At 49.4% G+C, this 25,010-nt stretch overlaps 1 protein-coding gene across 19 annotated transcripts in view; it reads left to right on the top strand.

The window, feature by feature from the left end:
* The window catches only part of LOC147725800 (uncharacterized), a 652,895-nt gene that overhangs the window by 271,518 nt on the left and 356,367 nt on the right, over nucleotides 1-25,010 (top strand). For all 19 annotated transcript variants that reach the window (XM_086959950.1, XM_086959967.1, XM_086959953.1 and 16 more), the window contains one exon: nucleotides 14,367-14,636. In XM_086959950.1, coding sequence (XP_086816076.1) covers nucleotides 14,367-14,636 — 270 coding nt within the window. The remainder of the gene's footprint in view (nucleotides 1-14,366; nucleotides 14,637-25,010) is intronic.

The raw sequence follows: 25,010 nt of genomic DNA, 5'->3' as shown, positions 1-25,010 counted from the left end.
CTATCGCCCTCTCTATCTATCGCCCTCTCTATCTATCGCCCTCTCTATCTATCGCCCTCTCTATCTATCGCCCTCTCTATCTATCGCCCTCTCTATCTATCGCCCTCTCCATCTATCGCCCTCACTCTTTCTATCGCCCTCACTCTATCTATCGCCCCCACCCTATCTACCTATCGCCCTAACTCTCTCTATCTATCGCCCTAACTCTCTCTAACTATCTATCGCCCCCACCCTATCTATCGCCCTAACTCTCTCTATCACCCTCACTGTGTCTATCTATCGCCCTCTCTATCAATCGCCCTCTCTCTATCGCCCTCACTCTCTCTATCGCCCTCTCTCTATCGCCCTCACTCTATCTATCGCCCTCACTCTATCTATCGCCCTCACTCTATCTATCGCCCTCACTCTATCTATCGCCCTCACTCTATCTATCGCCCTCACTCTATCTATCGCCCCCACTCTATCTATCGCCCCCACTCTATCTATCGCCCCCACTCTATCTATCGCCCCCACTCTATCGCCCCCACTCTATCGCCCCCACTCTATCGCCCCCACTCTATCTATCGCCCCCACTCTATCTATTGCCCCCACTCTATCTATCGCCCCCACTCTATCTATTGCCCCCACTCTATCTATTGCCCCCACTCTATCTATCGCCCCCACTCTATCTATCGCCCCCACTCTATCTATCGCCCTCACTCTATCTATCGCCCCCACTCTATCTATCGCCCTAACTCTATTGTCCTCACTCTGTCTATCTATCGTCCTCACTCTGTCTATCTATCGTCCTCACTCTGTCTATCTATCGTCCTCACTCTGTCGGTCTATCTATCGTCCTCACTCTGCTATTCTATCTATCGTCCTCACTCTGTCGGTCTATCTATCGTCCTCACTCTGCTATTCTATCTATCGTCCTCAATCTATCGGTCTATCTATCGTCCTCACTCTATCGGTCTATCTATCGGCCTCACTCTATCGGTCTATCTATCGGCCTCACTCTATCGGTCTATCTATCGTCCTCACTCTATCGGTCTATCTATCGGCCTCACTCTATCTATCGCCCTCACTCTATCTATCGCCCTCACTCTATCTATCGCCCTCACTCTATCTATCGCCCTCACTCACTATCTATCTATCTATCTATCTATCTATCTATCTATCTATCTATCTATCTATCGCCCTCACTCTATCTGTCTGTCTATCTCTCTATCTATCTATCGCCCCCACCCTATCTATCTATCGCCCTAACTCTCTCCATCTATCGATCGCCCTCACTCTATCTATCGCCCCCACCCTATCTATCTATCGCCCTAACTCTCTCTATCTATCGCCCTAACTCTCTCTATCTATCTATCGCCCCCACCCTATCTATCTATCGCCCTAACTCTCTCTATCTATCTATCGCCCTAACTCTCTCTATCTATCTATCGCCCTAACTCTATCTATCGGCCCCACCCTATCTATCTATCGCCCTAACTCTCTCTATCTATCGCCCTAACTCTCTCTATCTATCACCCTCACTGTGTCTATCTATCGCCCCCACACTGTCTATCTATCTATCGCCCTCACTCTATCTATCGCCCTCACTCTATCTATCGCCCTCACTCTATCTATCGCCCTCACTCTATCGCCCTCACCCTATCTGTCTATCTATCGATCGCCCCCACCCTATCTATCTATCGCCCTAACTCTCTCTATCTATCACCCTCACTGTCTATCTATCGCCCGCACTCTGTCTATCTATCGCCCTCTCTATCTATCGCCCTCACTCTATTGCCCTCACTCTGTCTATTTATCGCCCCCACTGTGTCTATCGCCCTCACACTGTCTATCTATCTATCGCCCTCAATCTATCTATCGCCCTCAATCTATCTATCGCCCTCACTCTATCTATCGCCCTCACTCTATCTATCGATCGCCCTCACTCTATTGCCCTAACTCTGTCTATCTATCGCCCTCACTCTATCTATCGCCCTCAATCTATCTATCGCCCTCACTCTATCTATCGATCGCCCTCACTCTATTGCCCTAACTCTCTCTATCTATCGCCCTAACTCTATCTATCTATCGCCCCCACCCTATCTATCTATCGCCCTAACTCTCTCTATCTATCACCCTCACTGTGTCTATCTATCGCCCCCACACTGTCTATCTATCGCCCTCACTCTATCTATCGCCCTCACTCTATCTATCGCCCTCACTCTATCGCCCTCACTCTATCTGTCTATCTATCGATCGCCCCCACCCTATCTATCTATCGCCCTAACTCTCTCTATCTATCACCCTCACTGTGTCTATCTATCGCCCGTACTCTGTCTATCTGTTAGACGGACCGGGAGGGTCGGCCGAGGACAAGGGGAGAGGTCTCCGGGGAGAGCCGTCTCCAGCGATCGTACAGACGAGGAACTTCCCCCCCACAGATGTACACCACACAAAGATAAGGTTTAACGTTCTTTATAAGCAATCTTTAAGTACGGTAGAATGGTACAAGGAGGTCTGGACTCAGGGGTCCCCTCGATTCTAGTCTCTTGGATGGGAAGGGGGTAGCGGGACAGTCTTGTTACCAATCTGGCAGATGGGATGATATGATGGATAGCTCACAATCCTCGAACTCGGCGTTCTAGATGGACGGGCCGCGGCGGCGCCGGCAGGTCCCGAGATGATCGTAGGTAGCGACGGTCCGCGGCGGCGCCTGCAGGTCCCGGTGAAGGTGGTAGTTACAACGGTCCGCGGCAGCGCCAGCAGGTCCCGACGAGGATGAAGGATTCAGAAGGTTGCGGCAGCGCCAGCAGGCAAGACGATAGTTCGCAAGGCAGGGCTACGGCAGCGCCAGTAGTCCGTCAAGGATGAGTTCTTCACGGTGTCTCTCGACTCCAGGATACAACTGCCTTCCTGCTCTGGAGCTGCCCCAGTTATAGGTCTGGCGCCCTTTGATGTCCGGACCCTCGCACTTGGAGGTCGGGAGGTCCGGGATGAGGGAGTCCAGACACCCAGCAGGGGGGTGGAGCCAGCGCCCGGGGGAGCTGGGGGGCGATCGGCACCTGGCGGGGGAGAGCCATCGACACTTCTTTCTCCCATTGACCTGCCAAGTGGTCCGTTCACCTCCTGGGTGGATGGTGGTGCCGGAATGTCGGGCCTGGCCAGGCCCAGGGTTAGGGTCGAGTTGAGGCCACGCGGCCTCGTGGTGCAGTGTCCAAGATGGCGGCCGGGCCGGGCGAGGGAGCCGGTAGTGGTTCGGCCCCATGATGCAGAGATGTCCGGGGGCAGGAGTCCCGTATGAGACGGGGTGCGGGTTGCCTCTGTGGGTAACACGTGGAGGGCCGGGGCTCGGGCCCTGTCATGCGGGGAGGGAGCAAGCCCTTCATGTGGCCTGTCCAACATGCGTACCCCCCAGCTGAAGGCGGGGAGAGTCACCCATCCTCTTGGGGACTCTCCTCGTCGAGGCGGAAAAAGCGTGACAGGCCATCTGCGTTGGCGTGGTCTTGGCCAGGTCGATGTTCCACAGTGAAGTCCATCCCCTGCAGGGATATGGACCAACGCAATAATTTGGAGTTTTCCCCCCGCATCTGCATTAGCCACTGCAGGGGCCGATGATCTGTCTGCACCCGGAAGTGGGTACCGAAGAGATAGGGCCGGAGCTTTTTGAGGGCCCATACCACTGCGAAGGCCTCCCTCTCGATGGTGCTCAAGCGCTGTTCTCGGGCCAGGAGACGTCTGCTGATGAAGGCCACTGGTTGGTCAAGTCCTTCGGGGTTCAACTGGGAGAGGACCGCCCCAATGCCATGGTCGGAGGCATCCGTTTGTACGATGAATTCCCGACTGTAGTCGAGGGCCTGGAGCACAGGGGCAGTGCACATGGCGGCCTTCAGCTTCTCGAAGGCCGCTTGACAGTCTGGGGTCCAGTTGACCTTCTTCGGGTGGTTTTTGGATGTGAGTTCCGTGAGGGGCCCCACAATGCTGCCATAGTCCCTCACGAACCGCCGGTAATAGCCGGTGAGCCCCAAGAAGGCTCGGACCTCGGTCTGCGTGACGGGAGGCTGCCAGGACTGGATGGCAGCGATCTTGAGTTGAAGCGGGGCCACCAGACCGCTTCCCACCTGGTGTCCGAGATAGGTTACGGACCCCTGACCAATTTGGCACTTGCTGGCCTTGATTGTGAGGCCGGCCCGTTGGAGGGCCTGCAGGACCTCTCGGAGGTGGTGGAGGTGGTCGGACCAGTGGCGGCTGTACACAGCGATATCGTCCAGGTAGGCGGCGCTGAACTCCTCGAGTCCCGCCAAGACCTGGTTTACCAGTCGCTGAAAAGTAGCTGGAGCATTCTTCATGCCGAATGGCATGACTTTGAAGTGGTAGTGGCCATCGGGGGTGGAAAAGGCGGATCGTTCTTGAGCCCGGGGTGTGAGACCGATCTGCCAGTAGCCTGCTGTCAGGTCGAAGATGCTGAGGTAGCGGGCAGCCCCCATGCGGTCGATCAGTTCATCTGCTCGGGGGATGGGAGGAGCGTCGGTTCTGGTGACAGCGTTCAGGCCCCGATAGTCGACGCAGAATCGGAGCTCAGGGGTGGTGCCGGGGGCAGCAGCTTTGGGGACCAGCACGACCGGGCTGGCCCAGGGGCTGTCTGAAGGCTCGATGACCCCGAGCGTGAGCATCTTTGACACCTCCTCTTGGATGCAGGCCCGTACCCGATCTGGTACGCGGTACGCCCGATGTCTGATAGGGGGACTGTCCCCAGTGTCCACGTCGTGCAAGCACCAGGGGGTGACCCCTGGGGTGAGGGAAAACAGGGTCGCAAACTGCAGCAGGAGGTCCCGGCAGCCTTGGCGCTGTTCCGGGGTGAGGGCATCTGAGAGTCGGACCCCGTCCACGGAACCATCTTTCTCACGGGTCTTTAGGAGATCAGGGAGGGGCTCGGAGTCTTCTTCCGCTCCGCTGTCTGTACCCATCAGGAGGCTGAGCTCCGAGCGCACAAAGTGGGGTTTGAGTCTATTGGCGTGGAGGACCCGGAGGGGGTTCCGTGGAGATTCCATATCGATGAGATAGGTGACGGGGCTCTTGCGCTCGACCACCTTGAAGGGCCCCGTCCACTTGTCCTGCAAGGCACATGGTTCGGTGGGGGACATCACCCACACTTGTTGGCCAGGTTCGAATTCGATGGAGGAGGCGTTTTGATCGTACCATTTTTTCATGTCCTCCTGACTGGCCTCAAGGTTCGCTTTCGCCATTTCTCTGAATCGCCTGGTCTGATTGCGTAGGGTCAGGAGGTACTTGAAAACATCTGGAGGGGTCTTTAGGGGGGCCATCTCCCAACCTTCTTTGACTAGGCTGAGGGGCCCTCGCACAGGGTGTCCGTACAAGAGTTTGAACGGGCTGAAGCCGAGGGACTTCTGGGGGACTTCTCGATATGCGAAGAGGAGGCACGGCAGTAGCACATCCCACTGGCGACGGAGGGGCTCTTCCAACCCCCCAATCATCCCTTTGAGCGTGCGGTTGAATCGCTCACCTAGTCCGTTTTCTTGAGGGTGATAGGGGGTCGTGAATCGGTAGGTGACCCCGCACTGTTGCCAGAGGGACTTCATATATTTTGAAATAAAGTTTGTGCTTCTGTCGCTGACGACTTCTCGGGAAAGCCCACCCGGGAGAAGATCCCCATTAAGGCCCGGCCGACCACCGGGGCTGTTACAGTCCGCAGGGGAACAGCCTCGGGGTAGCGGGTGGCGTGGTCCACCAGTACCAGGATGAACCGATGTCCTTGTGCTGTACGGGGGTCCAGGGGCCCCACAATGTCTATTCCCACCCTCTCGAACGGGGTGGTGACAACTGGGAAGGGTTGCAGAGGTGCTTTAAGTTTGCGGCCGCTCTTCCCGCTGGCCTGGCACGTGGGGCAGGACCGGCAGTGGTTGAGGACGTCGTTTCTCATCTTGGGCCAGAAAAAGTGGGTCACCAGGCGACTGTAGGTTTTGTCCTGACCCAGGTGTCCAGCCAGGGGGACATCGTGGGCCAAATTTAACAAGAAGTCTCTAAAACGGACGGGCACCACCAGCACTCGACTGGCCCCTAACTCCGCGATTCTCTGTTCACTGTACAACAGGTCGTTGTCCCAATAGATCCAATGGGCTCCGGTGGTGTCTCCTGCGCTCTGGGCAAGGGCTTGCTGGCGGAGTCCCTCGAGGGAGGTACAGGTCTTCTGCTCTTGACGGAACTGTTCCTGGGTGGGCCCCCCTTCTTGACGCCACTGAGCCAGGCCGGGAAGGTCCTGGGGCTGAGCGAGCCCTTCGGGAGTTTGCTCTGGGGGGTCGGTATGGTCGGTGTCCTCTACTGGAGCGATCGGGGGAGGAGGTGCTGGCCATTCGGGTTCTTCTGGTTGGGGGAGGGTACGGGCGGCCATGGACCGGGTGGTTACGCATGCCCAGTCCGGGAGGCCCAACATCCCCAGGTGCTCTCTTCTTTCTACGGCGGCCCACGGGGAACTCTCAAGATCATTCCCCAGGAGACAGTCCACGGGGGCATCATCTCGGACCGTCACCTTTAACATGCCGGAGACTCCTCCCCATTCGAAGGGGACGCAGACCATCCGACATAGGCTCTCCGAATTGTCGGCCGAACGGACGGGGCAGAGAATGTTCGGCAGGATCTGTTCTGGGGTCACCAGGTGACAGCGGACGGCCGTCACACTGGCCCCTGTGTCACGTAGTGCTTCGGCCCTGCGCCCATTAATGTTCACCCACTGACTATATTTTCTGGTGTTGGCGGGTAGGGGAGCCCGCGGGACCATGTCTCTTCCCCCTAGGCACGCTAGAACCATGGCGGCCGGTTCCCATTCTTGTGGTTCTTGTTCGCATTCTTCCTGTTCTTCGGAGATTTGTTCTCCCCCCAGGGCGGTGGCAGCTACCTGGCGGGGTCTCGGAGTTTGGTTCTGTGGACAGTTCGGGTCATTGGCGTAGTGGCCTACTCGCTGGCATCGGTGACACGTGACATTGGCTCGGAACCCCGGGCGCACCGGGGGGTTGCGCGGTTGGCCGGGGGCGGGGTGCTGGCAGCGGGAGCGGCCGGGACGGTGTCTCTTCCTCGTCCCTGGCCTCCTCCTCCTCTCAGGGACGGTGCTGACCTTGGTTGTTCCGGTTCTGTTCGTGCGGCCCACTCCGGCCTACTCGAGTGCTTTCCCACCGGTCAGCCTCGGCGGCGAGCTGCCGTGGGTCAGTCAATTTACTGTCGAGGAGGTGCTGCCTGAGCTCGACGAAGCAGTTGTTAGAGAGGTGCTCCCACACCATGAGATTAAAAAGTTGCTCGTAGGTCGTTACATGGCTTCCCTTGATCCAACCCTCGAAGGCTCGGCTGAAATAGTTTACATATTCCACCCAAGTTGTACCCGGGATCCGGGTGCAGTCTCGGAACCTCTGGCGGTACATTTCGGGTGTGAGCCCATATCGGGTGAGGAGGGCAGCCTTCATGTGGTCATAGGAGGTCATCAGATGGTCTGGGAGCTGTAACAGGGCATCGCGGCCTTCATTGACGAACCTCCCCCATAGACCGGCTCCCCAGTCACTTCGATCGATCCGGTGGGAGGTCATGGCGATCTCGTAGGCTTTGAACCACTGTTGTATGTCGTCATCTCGGAAATACTCTCGAACGACATCCTTGGGGATGTGTACTTTCTTTTCTGTCGCTCCTGGGGTGCGCGGTTGCTCGGGCACCCCCAGTTCTTTGTTCTGCTTCCGTAGGTCTATTTCTGCTAGTTTGCGCTCGTGTTCGTACGCTAATCTCTTTTCTTCGAGCTCTCTCTGCCTCTGTTTTTCTTCCCGTTCTTCTCGGAGCCGCAGATGTTCTAGGTTCAGTTTTTGTTCGGCTAATTTGAGTTCACCGTCCATTTTGAGCCGGGCCATTTCTAACTCATGTAGTCTGCTTTTTTCTCTCTCTTGGATCTCTTCCTGCGAGAGACCCGTTCTTCGCTCCTCGGGAGCCGTGGTGTTCCTCTCTGATGCTGCAATGTTTTGGTCCGGGGGTCTGACGTCCCCGGTTTCTGCCCACGACTCAATGGCGTGCTTGAAATCGTCTTTAGTACTCAGACCGGTGGTAGCAATGCCTAGTTCAATGCAGAATTGTTTCAATTCACGATGGCTGTACTCTTCCAATTTCTCCATCTGGAATTTCTCGGTGGATCCGCTCTCTTTGGTTGTCATTGTGGTTTTGTCGTGGGGTGAGCTACTCTCTGTACGATTACGCGTTGATTCGGATCGCGCCGCTGGCCACCAATGTTAGACGGACCGGGAGGGTCGGCCGAGGACAAGGGGAGAGGTCTCCGGGGAGAGCCGTCTCCAGCGATTGTACAGACGAGGAACTTCCCCCCCACAGATGTACACCACACAAAGATAAGGTTTAACGTTCTTTATAAGCAATCTTTAAGTACGGTAGAATGGTACAAGGAGGTCTGGACTCCGGGGTCCCCTCGATTCTAGTCTCTTGGATGGGAAGGGGGTAGCGGGACAGTCTTGTTACCAATCTGGCAGATGGGATGATATGATGGATAGCTCACAATCCTCGAGCTCGGCGTTCTAGATGGACGGGCCGCGGCGGCGCCGGCAGGTCCCGAGATGATCGTAGGTAGCGACGGTCCGCGGCGGCGCCAGCAGGTCCCGGTGAAGGTGGTAGTTACAACGGTCCGCGGCAGCGCCAGCAGGTCCCGACGAGATTGAAGGATTCAGAAGGTTGCGGCAGCGCCAGTAGGCAAGACGATAGTTCGCAAGGCAGGGCTACGGCAGCGCCAGTAGTCCGTCAAGGATGAGTTCTTCACGGTGTCTCTCGACTCCAGGATACAACTGCCTTCCTGCTCTGGAGCTGCCCCAGTTATAGGTCTGGCGCCCTTTGATGTCCGGACCCTCGCACTTGGAGGTCGGGAGGTCCGGGATGAGGGAGTCCAGACACCCAGCAGGGGGGTGAAGCCAGCGCCCGGGGGAGCTGGGGGGCGATCGGCACCTGGCGGGGGAGAGCCATCGACACTTCTTTCTCCCATTGACCTGCCAAGTGGTCCGTTCACCTCCTGGGTGGATGGTGGTGCCGGAATGTCGGGGCCTGGCCAGGCCCAGGGTTAGGGTCGAGTTGAGGCCACGCGGCCTCGTGGTGCAGTGTCCAAGATGGCGGCCGGGCTGGGCGAGGGAGCCGGTAGTGGTTCGGCCCCATGATGCAGAGATGTCCGGGGGCAGGAGTCCCGTATGAGACGAGGTGCGGGTTGCCTCTGTGGGTAACACGTGGAGGGCCGGGGCTCGGGCCCTGTCATGCGGGGAGGGAGCAAGCCCTTCATGTGGCCTGTCCAACACTATCTATCGCCCTCACTCTATCTATCGCCCTCACTCTATCTATCGCCCTCACTCTATCTATCGCCCTCACTCTATCTATCGCCCTCACTCTATCTATCGCCCTCACTCTATTGCCCTCACTCTGTCTATTTATCGCCCTCACTCTGTCTATTTATCGCCCCCACTGTGTCTATCGCCCTCACACTGTCTATCTATCTATCGCCCTCACTCTATCGCCCTCACTCTATCTATCGCCCTCACTCTATCTATCGCCCTCACTCATCGCCCTCACTCTATCTATCTATCGCCCTCACTCTATCTATCTATCGCCCTCTCTATCTATCGCCCTCTCTATGTATCGCCCTCTCTATCTATCGCCCTCTCTATCTATCGCCCTCTCTATCTATCGCCCTCTCTATCTATCGCCCTCTCTATCTATCGCCCTCCCTCTATCTATCGCCCTCCCTCTATCTATCCCACTCACTCTATCTATCGACCTCACTCTATCTATCGACCTCACTCTATCTATCGCCCTCACTCTATCTATCGCCCTCACTCTATCGCCCTCACTCTATCTATCGCCCTCACTCTATCTGTCGCCCTCACTCTATCGCCCTCACTCTATCTGTCTATCTATCGATCGCCCCCACCCTATCTATCTATCGCCCTAACTCTCTCTATCTATCACCCTCACTGTGTCTATCTATCGCCCGCACTCTGTCTATCTATCGCCCTCACTCTATCTATCGCCCTCACTCTATCTATCGCCCCCACTCTATCTGTTGCCCTCACTCTATCTGTCTATCTATCTATCTATTGCCCCCACCCTATCTGTCTATCGCCCTAACTCTCTCCATCTATCGCCCTCACTCTATCTATCGCCCTCACTCTATCGCCCTCACTCTATCTGTCTATCTGTTTATCGATCGCCTTCACTCTATCGCCCTCACTCTGTCTATCGCCCTTACTCTATCTATCTATCGCCCTAGCTCTATCTATCTGTCTATCGCCCTCACTCTATCTATCTATCGCCCTCACTCTATCTATCGCCCTCTCTATCTATCGCCCTCACTCTATCTATCGCCCTCTCTATCGCCCTCACTCTATCTATCGCCCTCACTCTATCTATCGCCCTCACTCTATCTATCGCCCTCACTCTATCTATCGCCCTCACTCTATCTATCGCCCTCACTCTATCTATCTATCGCCCTCACTCTATCTATCGCCCTCACTCTATCTATCGCCCTCACTCTATCTATCTCTCTCACTCTATCTCCCTCACTCTATCCATCTCCCTCACTCTATCTATCTCCCTCACTCTATCTATCGCCCTCACTCTATCCATCGCCCTCACTCTATCCATCGCCCTCACTCTATCCATCTCCCTCACTCTATCTATCTCCCTCACTCTATCGCCCTCACTCTATCTATCGCCCTCACTCTATCTATCGCCCTCACTCTATCCATCTCCCTCACTCTATCTATCTCCCTCACTCTATCTATCGCCTCACTCTATCTATCGCCCTCACTCTATCCATCTCCCTCACTCTATCCATCGCCCTCACTCTATCTATCTCCCTCACTCTATCGCCCTCACTCTATCTATCGCCCTCACTCTATCTTTCGCCCTCACTCTATCTATCGCCCTCACTCTATCTATCGCCCTCACTCTATCTATCGCCCTCACTCTATCTATCGCCCTCACTCTATCTATCGCCCGCACTCTATCTATCTATCGCCCGCACTCTGTCTATCTATCGCCCGCACTCTGTCTATCTATCGCCCGCACTCTGTCTATCTATCGCCCGCACTCTGTCTATCTATCGCCCGCACTCTGTCTATCTATCGCCCTCACTCTATCCATCGCCCTCACTCTATCCATCGCTCTCACTCTATCTATCTATCGCCCTCTCTATCTATCGCCCTCACTCTGTCTATTTATCGCCCTCACTCTGTCTATTTATCGCCCTCACTCTGTCTATTTATCGCCCTCACTCTGCCTATTTCTCTCCCTCACTCTGTCTATTTATCGCCCCCACTGTGTCTATCGCGCTCACACTGTCTATCTATCTATCGCCCTCACTCTATCTATCGCCCTCACTCTATCTATCGCCCTCACTCTATCTATCGCCCTCACTCTATCTATCGCCCTCACTCTATCTATCGCCCTCACTCTATCTATCGCCCTCACTCTATCTATCGCCCTCACTCTATCTATCGCCCTCACTCTATCTATCGCCCTCACTGTATCTATCGCCCTCACTGTATCTATCGCCCTCACTCTATCTATCGCCCTCACTCTATCGCCCTCACTCTATCTATCGCCCTCTCTATCGATCGCCCTCTCTATCGATCGCCCTCACTCTGTCTATTTATCGCCCCACTGTGTCTATCTATCGCCCTCACACTGTCTATCTATCGCCCTCACTCTATCTATCGCCCTCACTCTATCTATCGCCCTCACTCTATCTATCGCCCTCACTCTATCTATCGCCCTCACTCTATCTATCGCCCTCACTCTCTCTGTCTATCTATTTATCGATCGCCCTCACTCTATCGCCCTCATTCTGTCTGTCTATCGCCCTCACTCTATCGGTCTATCTATCTATCGCCCTCACTCTATCTATCACCCTCACTCTATCGCCCTCACTCTATTTATCTATTGCCCTCACTCTATTTATCTATCGCTCTCACTCCATCTATCTATCGCCCTCTCTTATCGCCCTCTCTTATCGCCCTCTCTATCTATCGCCCTCTCTATCTATCGCCCTCTCTATCTATCGCCCTCTCTATCTATCGCCCTCTCTATCTATCGCCCTCTCTATCTATCGCCCTCTCTATCTATCGCTCTCTCTATCTATCGCCCTCTCTATCTATCGCCCTCTCTATCTATCGCCCTCTCTATCTATCGCCCTCTCTATCTATCGCCCTCTCTATCTATCGCCCTCTCTATCTATCGCCCTCCCTCCCTCTATCTAGCGCCCTCCCTCCCTCTATCTAGCGCCCTCCCTCCCTCTATCTAGCGCCCTCCCTCCCTCTATCTATCGCCCTCCCTCCCTCTATCTATCGCCCTCCCTCTATCTATCGCCCTCCCTCTATCTATCGCCCTCCCTCTATCTATTGCATCACCACAGCATCACTCAGGGGCACCAAACCATCACTATGCACTACTACAGCATCACTGAACCCCACTGCTTCACTCGTCGCCACCACAACATCACTCAGCGCCACCACAGCATCACTGAACGCCACAACATCACTTAGCGCCACCACAGCATCAATCTGTGCAACCATTCAACAACAACTGGTTCAAATTTGTTCTCTCAATGTTTCAAGCTTTATTACAAATGTCACTAAAAGATGTTAATATTTCACTTCTGTTCTTGGGTTTTCGTCACAATAAAATACACTAAACATAATCTTCACAAAAGTTATTTACAAAAGTTTAAGCTATTGCCATTATAAATTACAATAACTTTTATTCAAGTATTAATTTTTAAGAAAAATAAAAGCCATTGTTATTTGTAATATCAATACATCTAAGTCACGTAAATACAACACATATTGCATTACAAATGCTATAGGTGTCGCATTTGCGAAAGTTAAAACTATTGGCATTGTAAATGACAAAGCTATTGATTTAGCTGTTTTTAAAAACCAACACATAAATACAAAATTTGTCATTTACAATACCAATAGCTCAAACTTTCCTAATGCGAGACCCATTGCATTACAAATGCTTGTTACAACTACATCGTAACAAAGTGGTTCTAAGAACTAATCCTAAATTCCTTCCAAAAGTCATCTCTCCTTTTTATTTAAACCAATCTGTAGAGTTACCTTTGTTTTTCCAAAACCCTGACTCTGTGGCAGAAAGAGCTCTACACACATTAGATGTTAAGAGAGCTCTTCTCCACTATATAGATAGGACTAAATATTTTCGAAAAACAAATTCAATTGTTTATATCTTTCTCCCCACCTCATAAAGGCAACCCCATCTCCAAAGGTGGAATTGCGAGGTGGAATGTAAAAGTATACAAATATGCTATTAAAAAGCAAAACGTACATTAACAGTTCCCCCTAGAGCGCACTCCACACTCTTTGGGAACATCCCCTAGAAGACATATGCAAGGCACCAACATGGTCTACAACACACACCTTCACTACTGTGTTGATGTGGAAGCCAAGCAGCAAGCTGCAGTAGGCCAAGCTGTCCTTAAAACTCTTTCAAGCTACTGCAACAGATAACAAGCAACCACCGCTAGGGGATACACTGCTGCACAATCGATGCAAAGTGTAGTATCTGCAGCTCCTATGCCTCGAACGGAAAATGCTACTTACCAGTATGCCTCTGTTTCCTGGCATGTAGAGCTGCAGATTACTACACGCCCTCCCGCGGATCTGTATCTGTTCCAGTTTCATCTTACTTCGATGCACACGCATGGACATCCTTTTCTTTACTTCTGCTAACTCCATCATTTTCCATCATTTCCCATCATGGCGAAAAACAATCTAAGGATGGAGTCGATGCCCATGCGCACTATCGTCCAAGGGAGGAGTCGCCTATCTCGTGACTACAAAAGACTTCTTCCAAGACGACAACAACATGCAATCATCCGACCCCAACACCAGGTGGCGATCTAATGCAAAGTGTAGTATTATGCAGCTCTACATGCCAAGAACAGATGCATACTGGTAAGTAGCATTTTCCTTTCATGAAATTGTTGTGGATCTCATTTTTGAGTGGTGCATTGGTTATTGGTGATGCGTGTACAATAAATGTGTTACGCTCCTCTTTGTTAGGCCTAAGGCTGCTCGGAAACACTACCACTAATAGAGCACTTTGGGGTTACATTGAGCCCTGTAATTTTCTGGGGAATCGCTGTACTCTGTGCACGGTATAACCACGCAGTGGCATACCATCTACAGAGCCGGCTCCCTACAACCTGTGTAGAGGAAGTAGTTCTGAAACGAGTGGTACTTAGTGCCAGAGATGTATGAATCTGTGCATATATTAAACTCAAATGTTTAAATATAATTTTAAAACTAACAACAGTCTTTGTTTTGTTTCTACAGCGGAATAAATTTTGCGGTCAAGTTCATCTCCCTCCAGTGGACATTTCCCAGATCCCGAAGTGTAACTGCAAGCCGTCGTCTGAGAATCCCTGTGGGTTTGATTCTGAGTGCATAAACCGAATGCTGATGTACGAATGTCATCCCCAAGTGTGTCCGTCCGGCGAGCGCTGTCAGAACCGTAGCTTCTCGAACCGCCAGTATCCAGAGACCAGAGTTATCAGAACCAAAGGCAAGGGGTGGGGCCTGATGGCCACGAGAGACATTCGGAAGGTATGAAAGTCAAGTCTGTGTTTATCTGTTTGTTAACCCCAGGGTCTCTGAGTTCTCTATTCAGAGGATCTGTTTTATTTGCTGTGTTGATTGATATCAGGAGCATTCTCACCACAGCTTGTTCAAGCCAGGCGTCCCCTGGATCGCTCTTCTCTTTGTTCACTCGTGCACGCTGCCCCTTATGTGTGCGTCACTGCACCACTCATTTGATGCTTATCCAGGTATCGAGCAAGGCCTTTTTTTAGTGAGTATATTAAGTGTTTCAGGAATCTCTCCCTGCAGATGGTCCTGGTTTGATACTGACCTCTGCCCCCCTCTGCTCCTGCTGTTCACAGTGACATTCAGGTCCCGCTTACGATACAACAAGCAGTTCTAGTTGGTGACTCACTCAAAGCCTGTGCCTAATGTTTGCAGAACCTTGTTTCTGATGAGTTCCTGTCCATTATGTGCAAGAATTTATCTGAGATTGCAGAGGAATCGCCTCCAGTGGATTAAGAGGTCAGCTTCAAAAATAACCCTGGACTTCATGGGGTGAAGATGCTGTGCCTCGTAAGAGGGATTTGAAACTGGGGGTTTTGGTAGGTTTTTAATGGCACAGGAGATGGAAATTGTAGGAAAGTAGGATTTGCTTTCTGACTCGTCTGACTGGCATTCTGCTAATCAGGACCCCAGTCTCTGTCCTTCTTCCCTAAATTGGACATGGTGAGTACTTCGGTGCACTCCAGGTTGACTACTGATGTACCCTTGTAGTCCCTAGTATATGGTACTAATGGTACCCAAGGTGTATGTACACGAGTGTTCCCCCATGGGTGGAAGAATGTATTGTGCCACCCATTGGAAACCACTCAAATTGTGACTACAGCCCTGCCATTTCAGCCTATCTGAACCGGTGCTAGCACCACTGCTTTTAAAACCTATAAGACACCCCTCATGCAGGCCTTTCAGTCCTGAAGGCAGTGTGCGAGGGTGCCACTGCATGAGCAGGTCATCCCTACAATCCTCTGAGTCCATTCTACTGGGTTGTAAGTGTATCAGCCGTTACGATACATAGAGTGTCATTATGCGATGGCTAACTTTAAACTGGCTGTTCTGAACCCTGTCGTGTTTGGTATCAAACATGTTGTAGTCGATTCCAATGACAAATCTACAATGGATTATATGATGTTCAAATATACTACAATGATGATATAATTGGAATAAAGATATATCCAGCTTCAAATTGAAGTAACGTTTGATAATTTAGAGGCCAAGGCCCATTGGTGCTCCTCAAGATTCAGCGTGGGATGTTCCTACGCCCCCCTTGATATTGTCTCCAATCCTTTCTCTCACCGGCCGGGAGAGAAACATTCTTGAGGCGCCCAAAAAAGTGAAGAAAAAGCTTATTGCGCAGTACTATTGGATTACATTTCAAACCCTTTGGTGTGCCACACCACCACTCTGTTTAGTACACAATTTCTGGCTACCTTGTGTGAGCACCCGTTTTTCGAAAATGTCGTACGAAGAAATATCTAACCTCACAGCAAACCGTGCAGATACCTTTGGATTCGATATTGAAGAAACCAAAAGGATATATTCACTCGTAAAGGAGGTGGACCCCACATCTTCCAGTACTTTTTCTAACCCCAGTATGCTGAGACAACTACTGTACATGTCTAAAAGAATCATCAATCAGCGCTTACACGCTGGAACATTAGTGAGATACCACAAAGATCAGCGTATCCCGAGAGGGTTACGTATTGCCCTTAAACCGACTCTCTGCAGGAACAACCCGAAGTTCTCGGAACGATGGTACGCTATTTTAAATCGTTGTTCCCTCGACCTAATTCTTTTGATTGTAGAAGAACTCTCCAAAGTCATTTCTGACCTTGAAAAAGAAATAGGTCAAATTCATAACAATCTTGACAAAAACATGAACAAGGACGAATTGGATAAAGCTCTACAAGACATTAACATCCAACTAGACAAATATACAAAAGAGATCAACGACAGGAAAATAAGAAAATACAAAAGAGACACTATGGACTACAAGTTGGGGGAAGTTTATAGTTGGGCAGAGGTCTATGCCCAACGCAGACAACAAAGATCTTCCACTAATCAATCTTCAGATGAAACTTCCTCAGAGGGGTCCTCCTATCAAAGACGAGGTCCACCACAACACAAACCTCCCAGAACAACTCCACAATCGGACATTACTAGATCAGACACTGTGGTTCATACAGAAGCAAGTAGTTCTAAATCCATTCCAACCACTTCTGGTGTGCATTTTTTGGAGAAAGGCCCAGTTACCCACGAAGACTCAGGCGGAGCAGAACCCGCCCCAGAGCTAACAACTACGTCGATAGCTCAGGCAACCAGGAGCAAAACCAACTTGTCATAAACATATCTCGAATCCAACTATCATCAAACCAGATGAAAGTCTTACAAAAAGGGACCTCTTTTGTCCCTATATACCATTCTAATGAACTAGAGACGGAAATCAGTTTTTATAAATTCATGCGGAATCTCCGATTACGCCACTACTTCACTAATGTGAACCCTCCAACGGGCCCCAACATTCAACACGCATGTAAAGAACTGAAAGTCAAGAGCCAGTTTATGGCCCCAGTCAGTCATAAAATACTGGATTCATATGAGACAATAACCCTCAAGGCATTACAAGACCACCACAAAAAAACTCCATCTAAGGTAAAGAATTTTGGTACCAAAGATTACAGGGCTCTACGAGAAATCACCAACAATCGGAACATTACCTGTTGCAGAGCAGATAAAGGGGGAGCATTAGTAATCCTGGACCATGATTACTATCATCTTAGCGTTACAGCCCACGTGAATGATGAACAACTTTACATGAAACTAATGTCAGATCCCACACAAGCATTTTCAAAAATTCTGAAAACCATCCTCGACAAAGCTCTACTCAGGGGAACGCTTTCCCAAAAAGATCTAAAATACTTGATTCAACCCCATCCGAAATGTCCCAGCATTCACATGCTGCCCAAAATACATAAGTGTCTACAACAACCACCTTTCAGACCCATTGTCTCGACCAAAACATCCATCCATGAACCCATCGGGAAATTTGTGGATATGTACTTGCAACCACTTGTAAAAGATATGTCCACCTATATACGTGATTCCACGGATTTCTTGAATAAAATGAACAAAGTGACTCTGCTTCCTAACATCAAATACACTTTAGTCACAATTGATGTATGTGCACTATATACATCTATACCCCACAAAAGAGGCATAGATGCACTGGAATCTTTCTTACTACCCCACTCAATTGATGACGATCTAAAAGTACTAATTTTGGAACTGATGCACTTCATGCTGTATCACAGCTACTTTGCTTGGAACAACGATTTCTTTCTCCAAAGAGTTGGAACCGCCATGGGAAATTGCGCAGCGCCGAGCTACGCTAATCTGTTTATGCATCGGCTAGAAATCAACAACATTCTCGAAATTCCTCAATGGCGCAATAAAATCCAAACCTACTGGAGATACATAGACGACATTTTTCTAATCTGGTCTGGGACTCCAGAAGAGATAATTGAGTTTTTGACTTACCTAAACCAGGTTGATGATCATATACGATTCACTCACAATATTGACTCTAACAGTTTGCCCTTTTTAGACATTCAGGTTTCCATCAACAATGGCAGACTAAAAACCAGTCTGTACATTAAAGAAACGGATCGCAACAATGCCTTACTATACACCAGCTGCCATCCATCTTCCTTGAAGAGACATCTACCATACTCCCAATTGCTACGGGCCAAAAGAATTTGTTCTGAAACTCAAGATTACTTAAAATCTGAAACCAACATCTTACACAAATACAGAGACAGAAAATACCCAGACATGATTTTGTCAGCTGCTCAAGAACGCATAAAGACAAAAACCAGAGAGGAACTATTGTCCCAGAGCACACGCCAAAAAAAACTTGAGAGACCGGTATTTGTGTCAAAATATTCGTCAAATAGCCCTAACATCAAGAAAATCCTTTTACACAATTGGTCTATGGTACAACTAGAACCGGACTTCCAGGGAATCTTCAACAGCACCCCCTTGTTTGCCTACCAAAGAGCAAAGAACTTAAAGAACATGTTAGAATACAATCCACCTCACAGAGTTGAAATCTTTTCTGGAACGAAACCATGCCACAACTGTGGTCACTGCCACAATATAATCAGGGGCAATTCCATCAATCATCCACGTACGGGCAAAGTTATACACCTTAAAACCAATGCTACATGTGACTCAATGAACTTAGTGTATTTACTAAAATGCCCATGTGGGTTACCATATGTTGGAAAGACCGAGAGGAAATTAAAGATCCGTTTAACGGAACATAAAAGTACCATCAGAACCCAAAATGCAAAATCCCCGCTGGCCGCACATTTCACATCTGCTTCACACAACATCAGTCAGCTGAGGTTCCTGGCACTGGAGGTTGTCCCCATGAGACCGGGAGTTGACAATCACAAGAGACTTTTACAACGTGAATTAATTTGGATGAAAATTCTGGACTCTTGTCAACCTTTTGGTCTCAATGACCGTACAGAATATAGTTGTTTCCTATAAATACTGTCTTTCTTAATACCTATCTAGCTCATCTTCACTTATCCTTTTTCTCTTACTGTTTACATCCCTTTTCAGAACTTTCTTATTTTCAGTTTCCTCACATCGTATATATTTTGTTTAACCCACTTATCTCTTACTGTACATATATATCATCCCACAATGTTTGTACCACATTACTTAAAATTATTGATTCAAGATTATGCTCATTTGTAAATCCACTCGACAGTGTTTTTATGTTTAGTCCCTTGTTTGTGTTAGGCTCCCCAGCCTCCGCGATAGATCCGATTTCCAATCTTCCACCACCTCACTTGCTATTTTTCTCCTGAGTCCGTTCTTTATGTCTCTGCTCAGTTTGCTCGTCCCTATCTCGTTAGTCCGTTTTTTACTTTATTATCCGCCCCTGCACGCCATCACTTGCACAGAACGCGGAAACGCTGGATCACTAACTACACGCCCGACCCTTTGGTGAGTCCCATTAGGCTTTTTATATTGGACTGTAGGGTCCGACAGAATTCGTTGCGCTCTGAGCACTTGGGTTTATTTACCATATCGGTTCCGATTTTGGGTTGGTTCTTGCACCCTCTATTATCCTTGTTTGTAACCTTGTTTTCACATTCACGATCACTGTGGCTTCCAACAGGGATTCCCGTTAGATTCCACCTGAGTTTCGTTTCACTCGGTTTCTAGACTCATGTAGCCTTTGTTCTTTTTAAGCTTCTAACTACCTGCATGTTTACACCACCTTGACTCGGGATGGACCATATAAAAAATAACTGGGTCTGGTCTACGACGCCACTACTTTCTCGCGGAACACTCACTTTCTTTTTTCTTCAATCACTCGGGTGTTAGATGAGCCCCATTCCTATGTCCGCCCTAATACGATGTTTATCTCCTCATTAGATCCCCTGATGAAGGGACTCCATGTCCCGAAATGCATTGGGATTAACTATGGGATTCATAAAGGATTGAAACGCACATGTCGATTCCAATGACAAATCTACAATGGATTATATGATGTTCAAATATACTACAATGATGATATAATTGGAATAAAGATATATCCAGCTTCAAATTGAAGTAACGTTTGATAATTTAGAGGCCAAGGCCCATTGGTGCTCCTCAAGATTCAGCGTGGGATGTTCCTACGCCCCCCTTGATATTGTCTCCAATCCTTTCTCTCACCGGCCGGGAGAGAAACATTCTTGAGGCGCCCAAAAAAGTGAAGAAAAAGCTTATTGCGCAGTACTATTGGATTACATTTCAAACCCTTTGGTGTGCCACACCACCACTCTGTTTAGTAATCGGTATGATTCCATGCACTGTACAGCTCCCCCGGGAGGCCTTCATTGCTCCCGGTTCCAGTCTTCCAGAAACGGACAGCAAGCTAGGGCTGCTGCCGACCTGAGACACGATTCTGCCCTCCTGCTGCTGGACGAAACTCCGGCAGGGGAAGGTAGAACAATAGGTTTCCTATCACCGAGAGGTGTGACCACCTCCCAGACAGGACTTGGTGTATTGGGACAGGGTGGGGGTGCTTGCCAGCGCCACCGGACTGCTTTGAAGGGCACATATGGTGCCCTCCTTGCATACTCCAGTCCAAACCAGTTCAGGGAGCCGTTGGCTCTCACTCTGACTCGAAACTGGACAAAGGCATGGGAGTGTCTTCCACACTGTCCGACCCCCTCATCTGGGCGGGAACCCTGAATTGTTCCAACCCTTTCCTTAGGGTACCAAAGGGCTTACCTGTGGGTGGTTCCATAGATTCGTTGAGGGACAAGATTCAGCTACAAAAAACACTTCATCTTCAACCGTCTGTGCACTTTGGACTTCGCTTTGGGAACAGAGACTGCAACTGGGAAGACTCCTGCTGCTCCTGGACTCGTCGACCTGCCAGTCTTCAGCGTCGTCTGTGCCTGTGCTCCATACAGGTTCTTCAGATGCCTGTGGACATCCAAGACACCCGAAGGAGTCTCCCTTGGACCGCAACAAAGCTGACTGGTCTGCTGTCCTTAAGCTCCTATGGAATCCAAAAAGTTCAACAACACATGTAGCAGTTATGCAACTCCCTCGAGGCCTGCACTGTCTTCAGAGTAAGTGTGAAGCCAGTATTCCTCTGCGCAACCGCTGGACTTCTGTGCACCACTCCAACTTGCCTTTGCCAAGGCTTGTTGACTCTCTCCTCTGCACCGTGGGCCTGCATCATTGGTGAGCTGCTCAAGGTCTTCTTGCAACTCACGTGGCTTCGGCCTTTGGGTCCTCTTGAGGGTCTTCTTTGGCTCCAGTGGGCTCCCCTGCTGTCCTGCATCTTCTGACATCGGTGGGCATTAGTCTTCCGTGCCTCCTGGTCACTCCTGAGTGGTATAGACTCTGTCCCCTCTACTTGCAGGTTCTTCGTATCTTGAATCCACCTTTGGGTTTCATCGGACTCTTTCACCTTCGCCAGCAGCATCTTTACTGAAGTCCTCCATTGTGGTCTACAGCTGTTTCTGAAGTCACTTTGCACCTATGCACCTGGCTTCCCTTGTGTAGCTATCCTGATTCCTGGGGTATTCACGGTTGGGATGACTTCCTAACCTTCCATCTTCCACAGGGTTTCTTCAGGGTCCTCTGGGAAGGGTCCTTCTTGTTCAAAACTGCAACCGCGCCTTACCCATTGACTTGAATAGAGCATGCAGTCATGATCTCACTCTGCACACGGTCTCCGTGGGGCTCCTGGTTACTTACCTTGGGTGGGTCCTTTGGTCCCCGGCTCTTCTACGTCTTCTGGGTCCAGTCTCGACTTGGGTCGTGGTTCGCATTCCACTTTCTTAGTATATGGTGTTGTCTCTCCCAGGAGACCACTGTGTATTTGTGCTTTTTAGGGGTTCAATTACCAAAGTATTGTGATTATATCTCCAGGTCAGAGATATACCAATGTGTTAGTGAGTGTTAATAATGCATGTTTTTATAACTACGCTGTGTAGTTGTTTTACGTTTAATCTACTCCATATGATTAGATCTGGTAAAACAGTTATAAGTAGAAGGATGGTGCACCAGAACGGAGTCAATGAGCTTCCAATGTATTCCAAAAATATATCCTTTATTGTAAAATTGGGACATCAACCAACGCGTTTCGTTCCGATTGGAACTTCGTCAGGGCTGAAAGAAGTGCACAAAATAGAAGAGTACTAAATACACTTAAATACATAAAACAGAATCTGAAAATAACAAAAACCATATATAATACATATATATAAAGACATTAAACACTCATAATATTATGACATATAAAGAACGGCACAACAATCCAAAAAATAAAACATATATATGCACATATCTACATAGACAATCCTAATATATCACACAACAAAGAGCCTGGCACCCATACCATTCGTGACATCCATGATGTACACTGCTATTGACCCTCAATAATGAGGTGGATCAAGATATTCCCTTTGTACTTGGAGACTTTGATATTCCACAAAATGCAAATGCTGTTAGTGGCCTACATCCAAAGTCCAAGTTCATACCTATGCATTTGTACCATCGCAACATCGATGTTTTTATGGAGAGGTCACTGAAAATCTAAATGACTTAAAAACTCCCAACAAATATACATCGAGGGTCTCCCATAATATCACAGCCTCTCAAAGGTCAGCCCTTAAAAGGTTTAATATGGACCCCGATATTGTAATTAGAGAAGCCGATAAAGGCGGTAACGTCAATGTGATGAACCATGCGGATTATATACAGGAAATAAAAGGACAACTTAACAACAACTTGTACTATCAGGAAATTCAGAACAATCCTGTCCCAACCATTACCATTATGATTAATGCGAAACTAATGGAATGGAAAGAGGTTGGATTATTGACAGAGGATGAATGCAGGTACCTGTGGGTAGACTGTCCGACATTCCCATGTATCTACATCTCACCAAAGATACACAAGGGTGGGAAGTTTCCCCCAGGTAGACCGATCATTTCTGGGGTGGGATCACCCACATAGAAATTGTCCCAATACGTAGAATTGAGACTTCAGAAACACGTCCCTAACTTACCATCTTATGTTATGGATAGTATTAGGAGGGATTAGGGAGTGTGGCTCTGTCCTGGATGGAGAGTTTTCTTTCAGGCCGCTCTCAAGAAGTCAGGTTGGGCTCCCACAAATCCATCTCTAGGGAGCTCACCAAGGGAGTGCCACAGGGCTCATGCCTAAGCCCCACATTATTCAATGTGTATGTGGCCCCCTTGGCTGACTTAGTGAGATCCTTTGGGTTCACCCCGGTGTCGTATGCCGACGACACCCAACTTCTGTTCCCTTTTAAAACCTTCACGCCTGCACTAAAAAATTCATTTGCAGATGGTATGAGGGCAGTGTCAGAGTGGATGGCTAAGAACTGCCTACAGTGTAACGTAGGAAAAACGGAAGTAATGTTGTTCGGGGAGGCAGCGACACTATGGTCCCCCGAGTGGTGGCCCTTGGAACTGGGACCTGTTCCCAGTCCTAAACAGACCGTTAAAAACTTGGGGGTGCTATTAGATCAAGCACTAACATTGAAAGAACATGTAAACCAAGTGGCTGGCACCTGTTTTCGTGCCATTGGACTGCTGAGAAGGGTTTTTCCATACTTATCTGACAGTCATAGGAAGACACTGGTTCAGGCGTTAGTCATCAGCAGATTGGACTATTGCAATGGTCTTCTCTTATCAGCTAATGAAGAACAGCTTAACAAATTGCAAATAGTCCAAAATACCGCGGCGAGGCTTGTCCTTAACGTTCCACCTAGGACTCCCTCCCGCCCTCTGCTGACTAAACTCCACTGGCTCCCAGTGCGGCAACGCATTACGTTCAAAATCCTATGCACTATTCACAAATGTCTATCAGGTTCCGGTCCCAAGTATCTGGCAAAAGCTTTCTCACCTTATGTTCCTGGACGATCCTTACGTTCCAGCAATCTACAGTTAATACAGGTACCCAGAATTAAAAAATCCAGGCAGTGAGGCCGCGCCCTGGCCCACACTGGACCTGTCCTCTGGAACTCACTGCCTCATATATTGAGACAAATCACTAACCACCTAACCTTCCGAAAGTCCCTCAAAACTCATTTATTCATAAACATCTAAACCACATAATCAAAGTCCAACTATCTCTCTGACCATGGATTAGCACGAGTTATATTCTTCCACTGGCAAAAGCGCGGAGATACCCCTTAAATAAAGATATTTTTATGAAGTTTAAGGACTTTGAATGGTCGGAAGACCTCATGTTTGTTACGCTTGATGTAGAAAGTCTCTATACGTGCATAGACAAAGAATTTGGGAGCAAAGCGGTGCAATCCTTTCTGGATAGAGAGGATGTGGGACTTTTTGACTATAATGAAATGATTCTCTATGATTGACATTATTTTAAGCAATAACTTTTTCCTCTTTGCTAACCGCTGGTTCCAGCAGGTGCATGGAACTGCAATGGGCTCCAAGTTTGCTCCCTCTTACACCTGCCTCTTTATGGTGTGGTTTGAGAGGGAGCATGCTTGGGGCAGAGGTGCCTCCCCCTGGACCAATTGCATCATGTACTGGGGGAGGTACATTGACGACGTTATTTGTCTGTGGTCGGGGTCAGTGGAACAGATACATCAATACCTGACGTTTCTAAATGAGAATACCTATAATGTCAAATTTACAATAACGTACAACAAGGAACGTATCAACTTCCTTGACATACAGTTCTATATCAAACAGGGTCAGATACACAGCTCACTCTACTGGAAGGAGACCTCGTGCAACTGAGTATGTCACGCGGCAAGTG

The sequence above is a fragment of the Lissotriton vulgaris genome, chromosome 3_1 (genome assembly GCF_964263255.1).
Source record: "Lissotriton vulgaris chromosome 3_1, aLisVul1.2, whole genome shotgun sequence".
NCBI classification, from domain to species: Eukaryota; Metazoa; Chordata; class Amphibia; order Caudata; family Salamandridae; genus Lissotriton; species Lissotriton vulgaris.
Note: the sequence above shows the minus strand (reverse complement) of the source record. Positions and strands in the feature narration are given on the sequence as shown.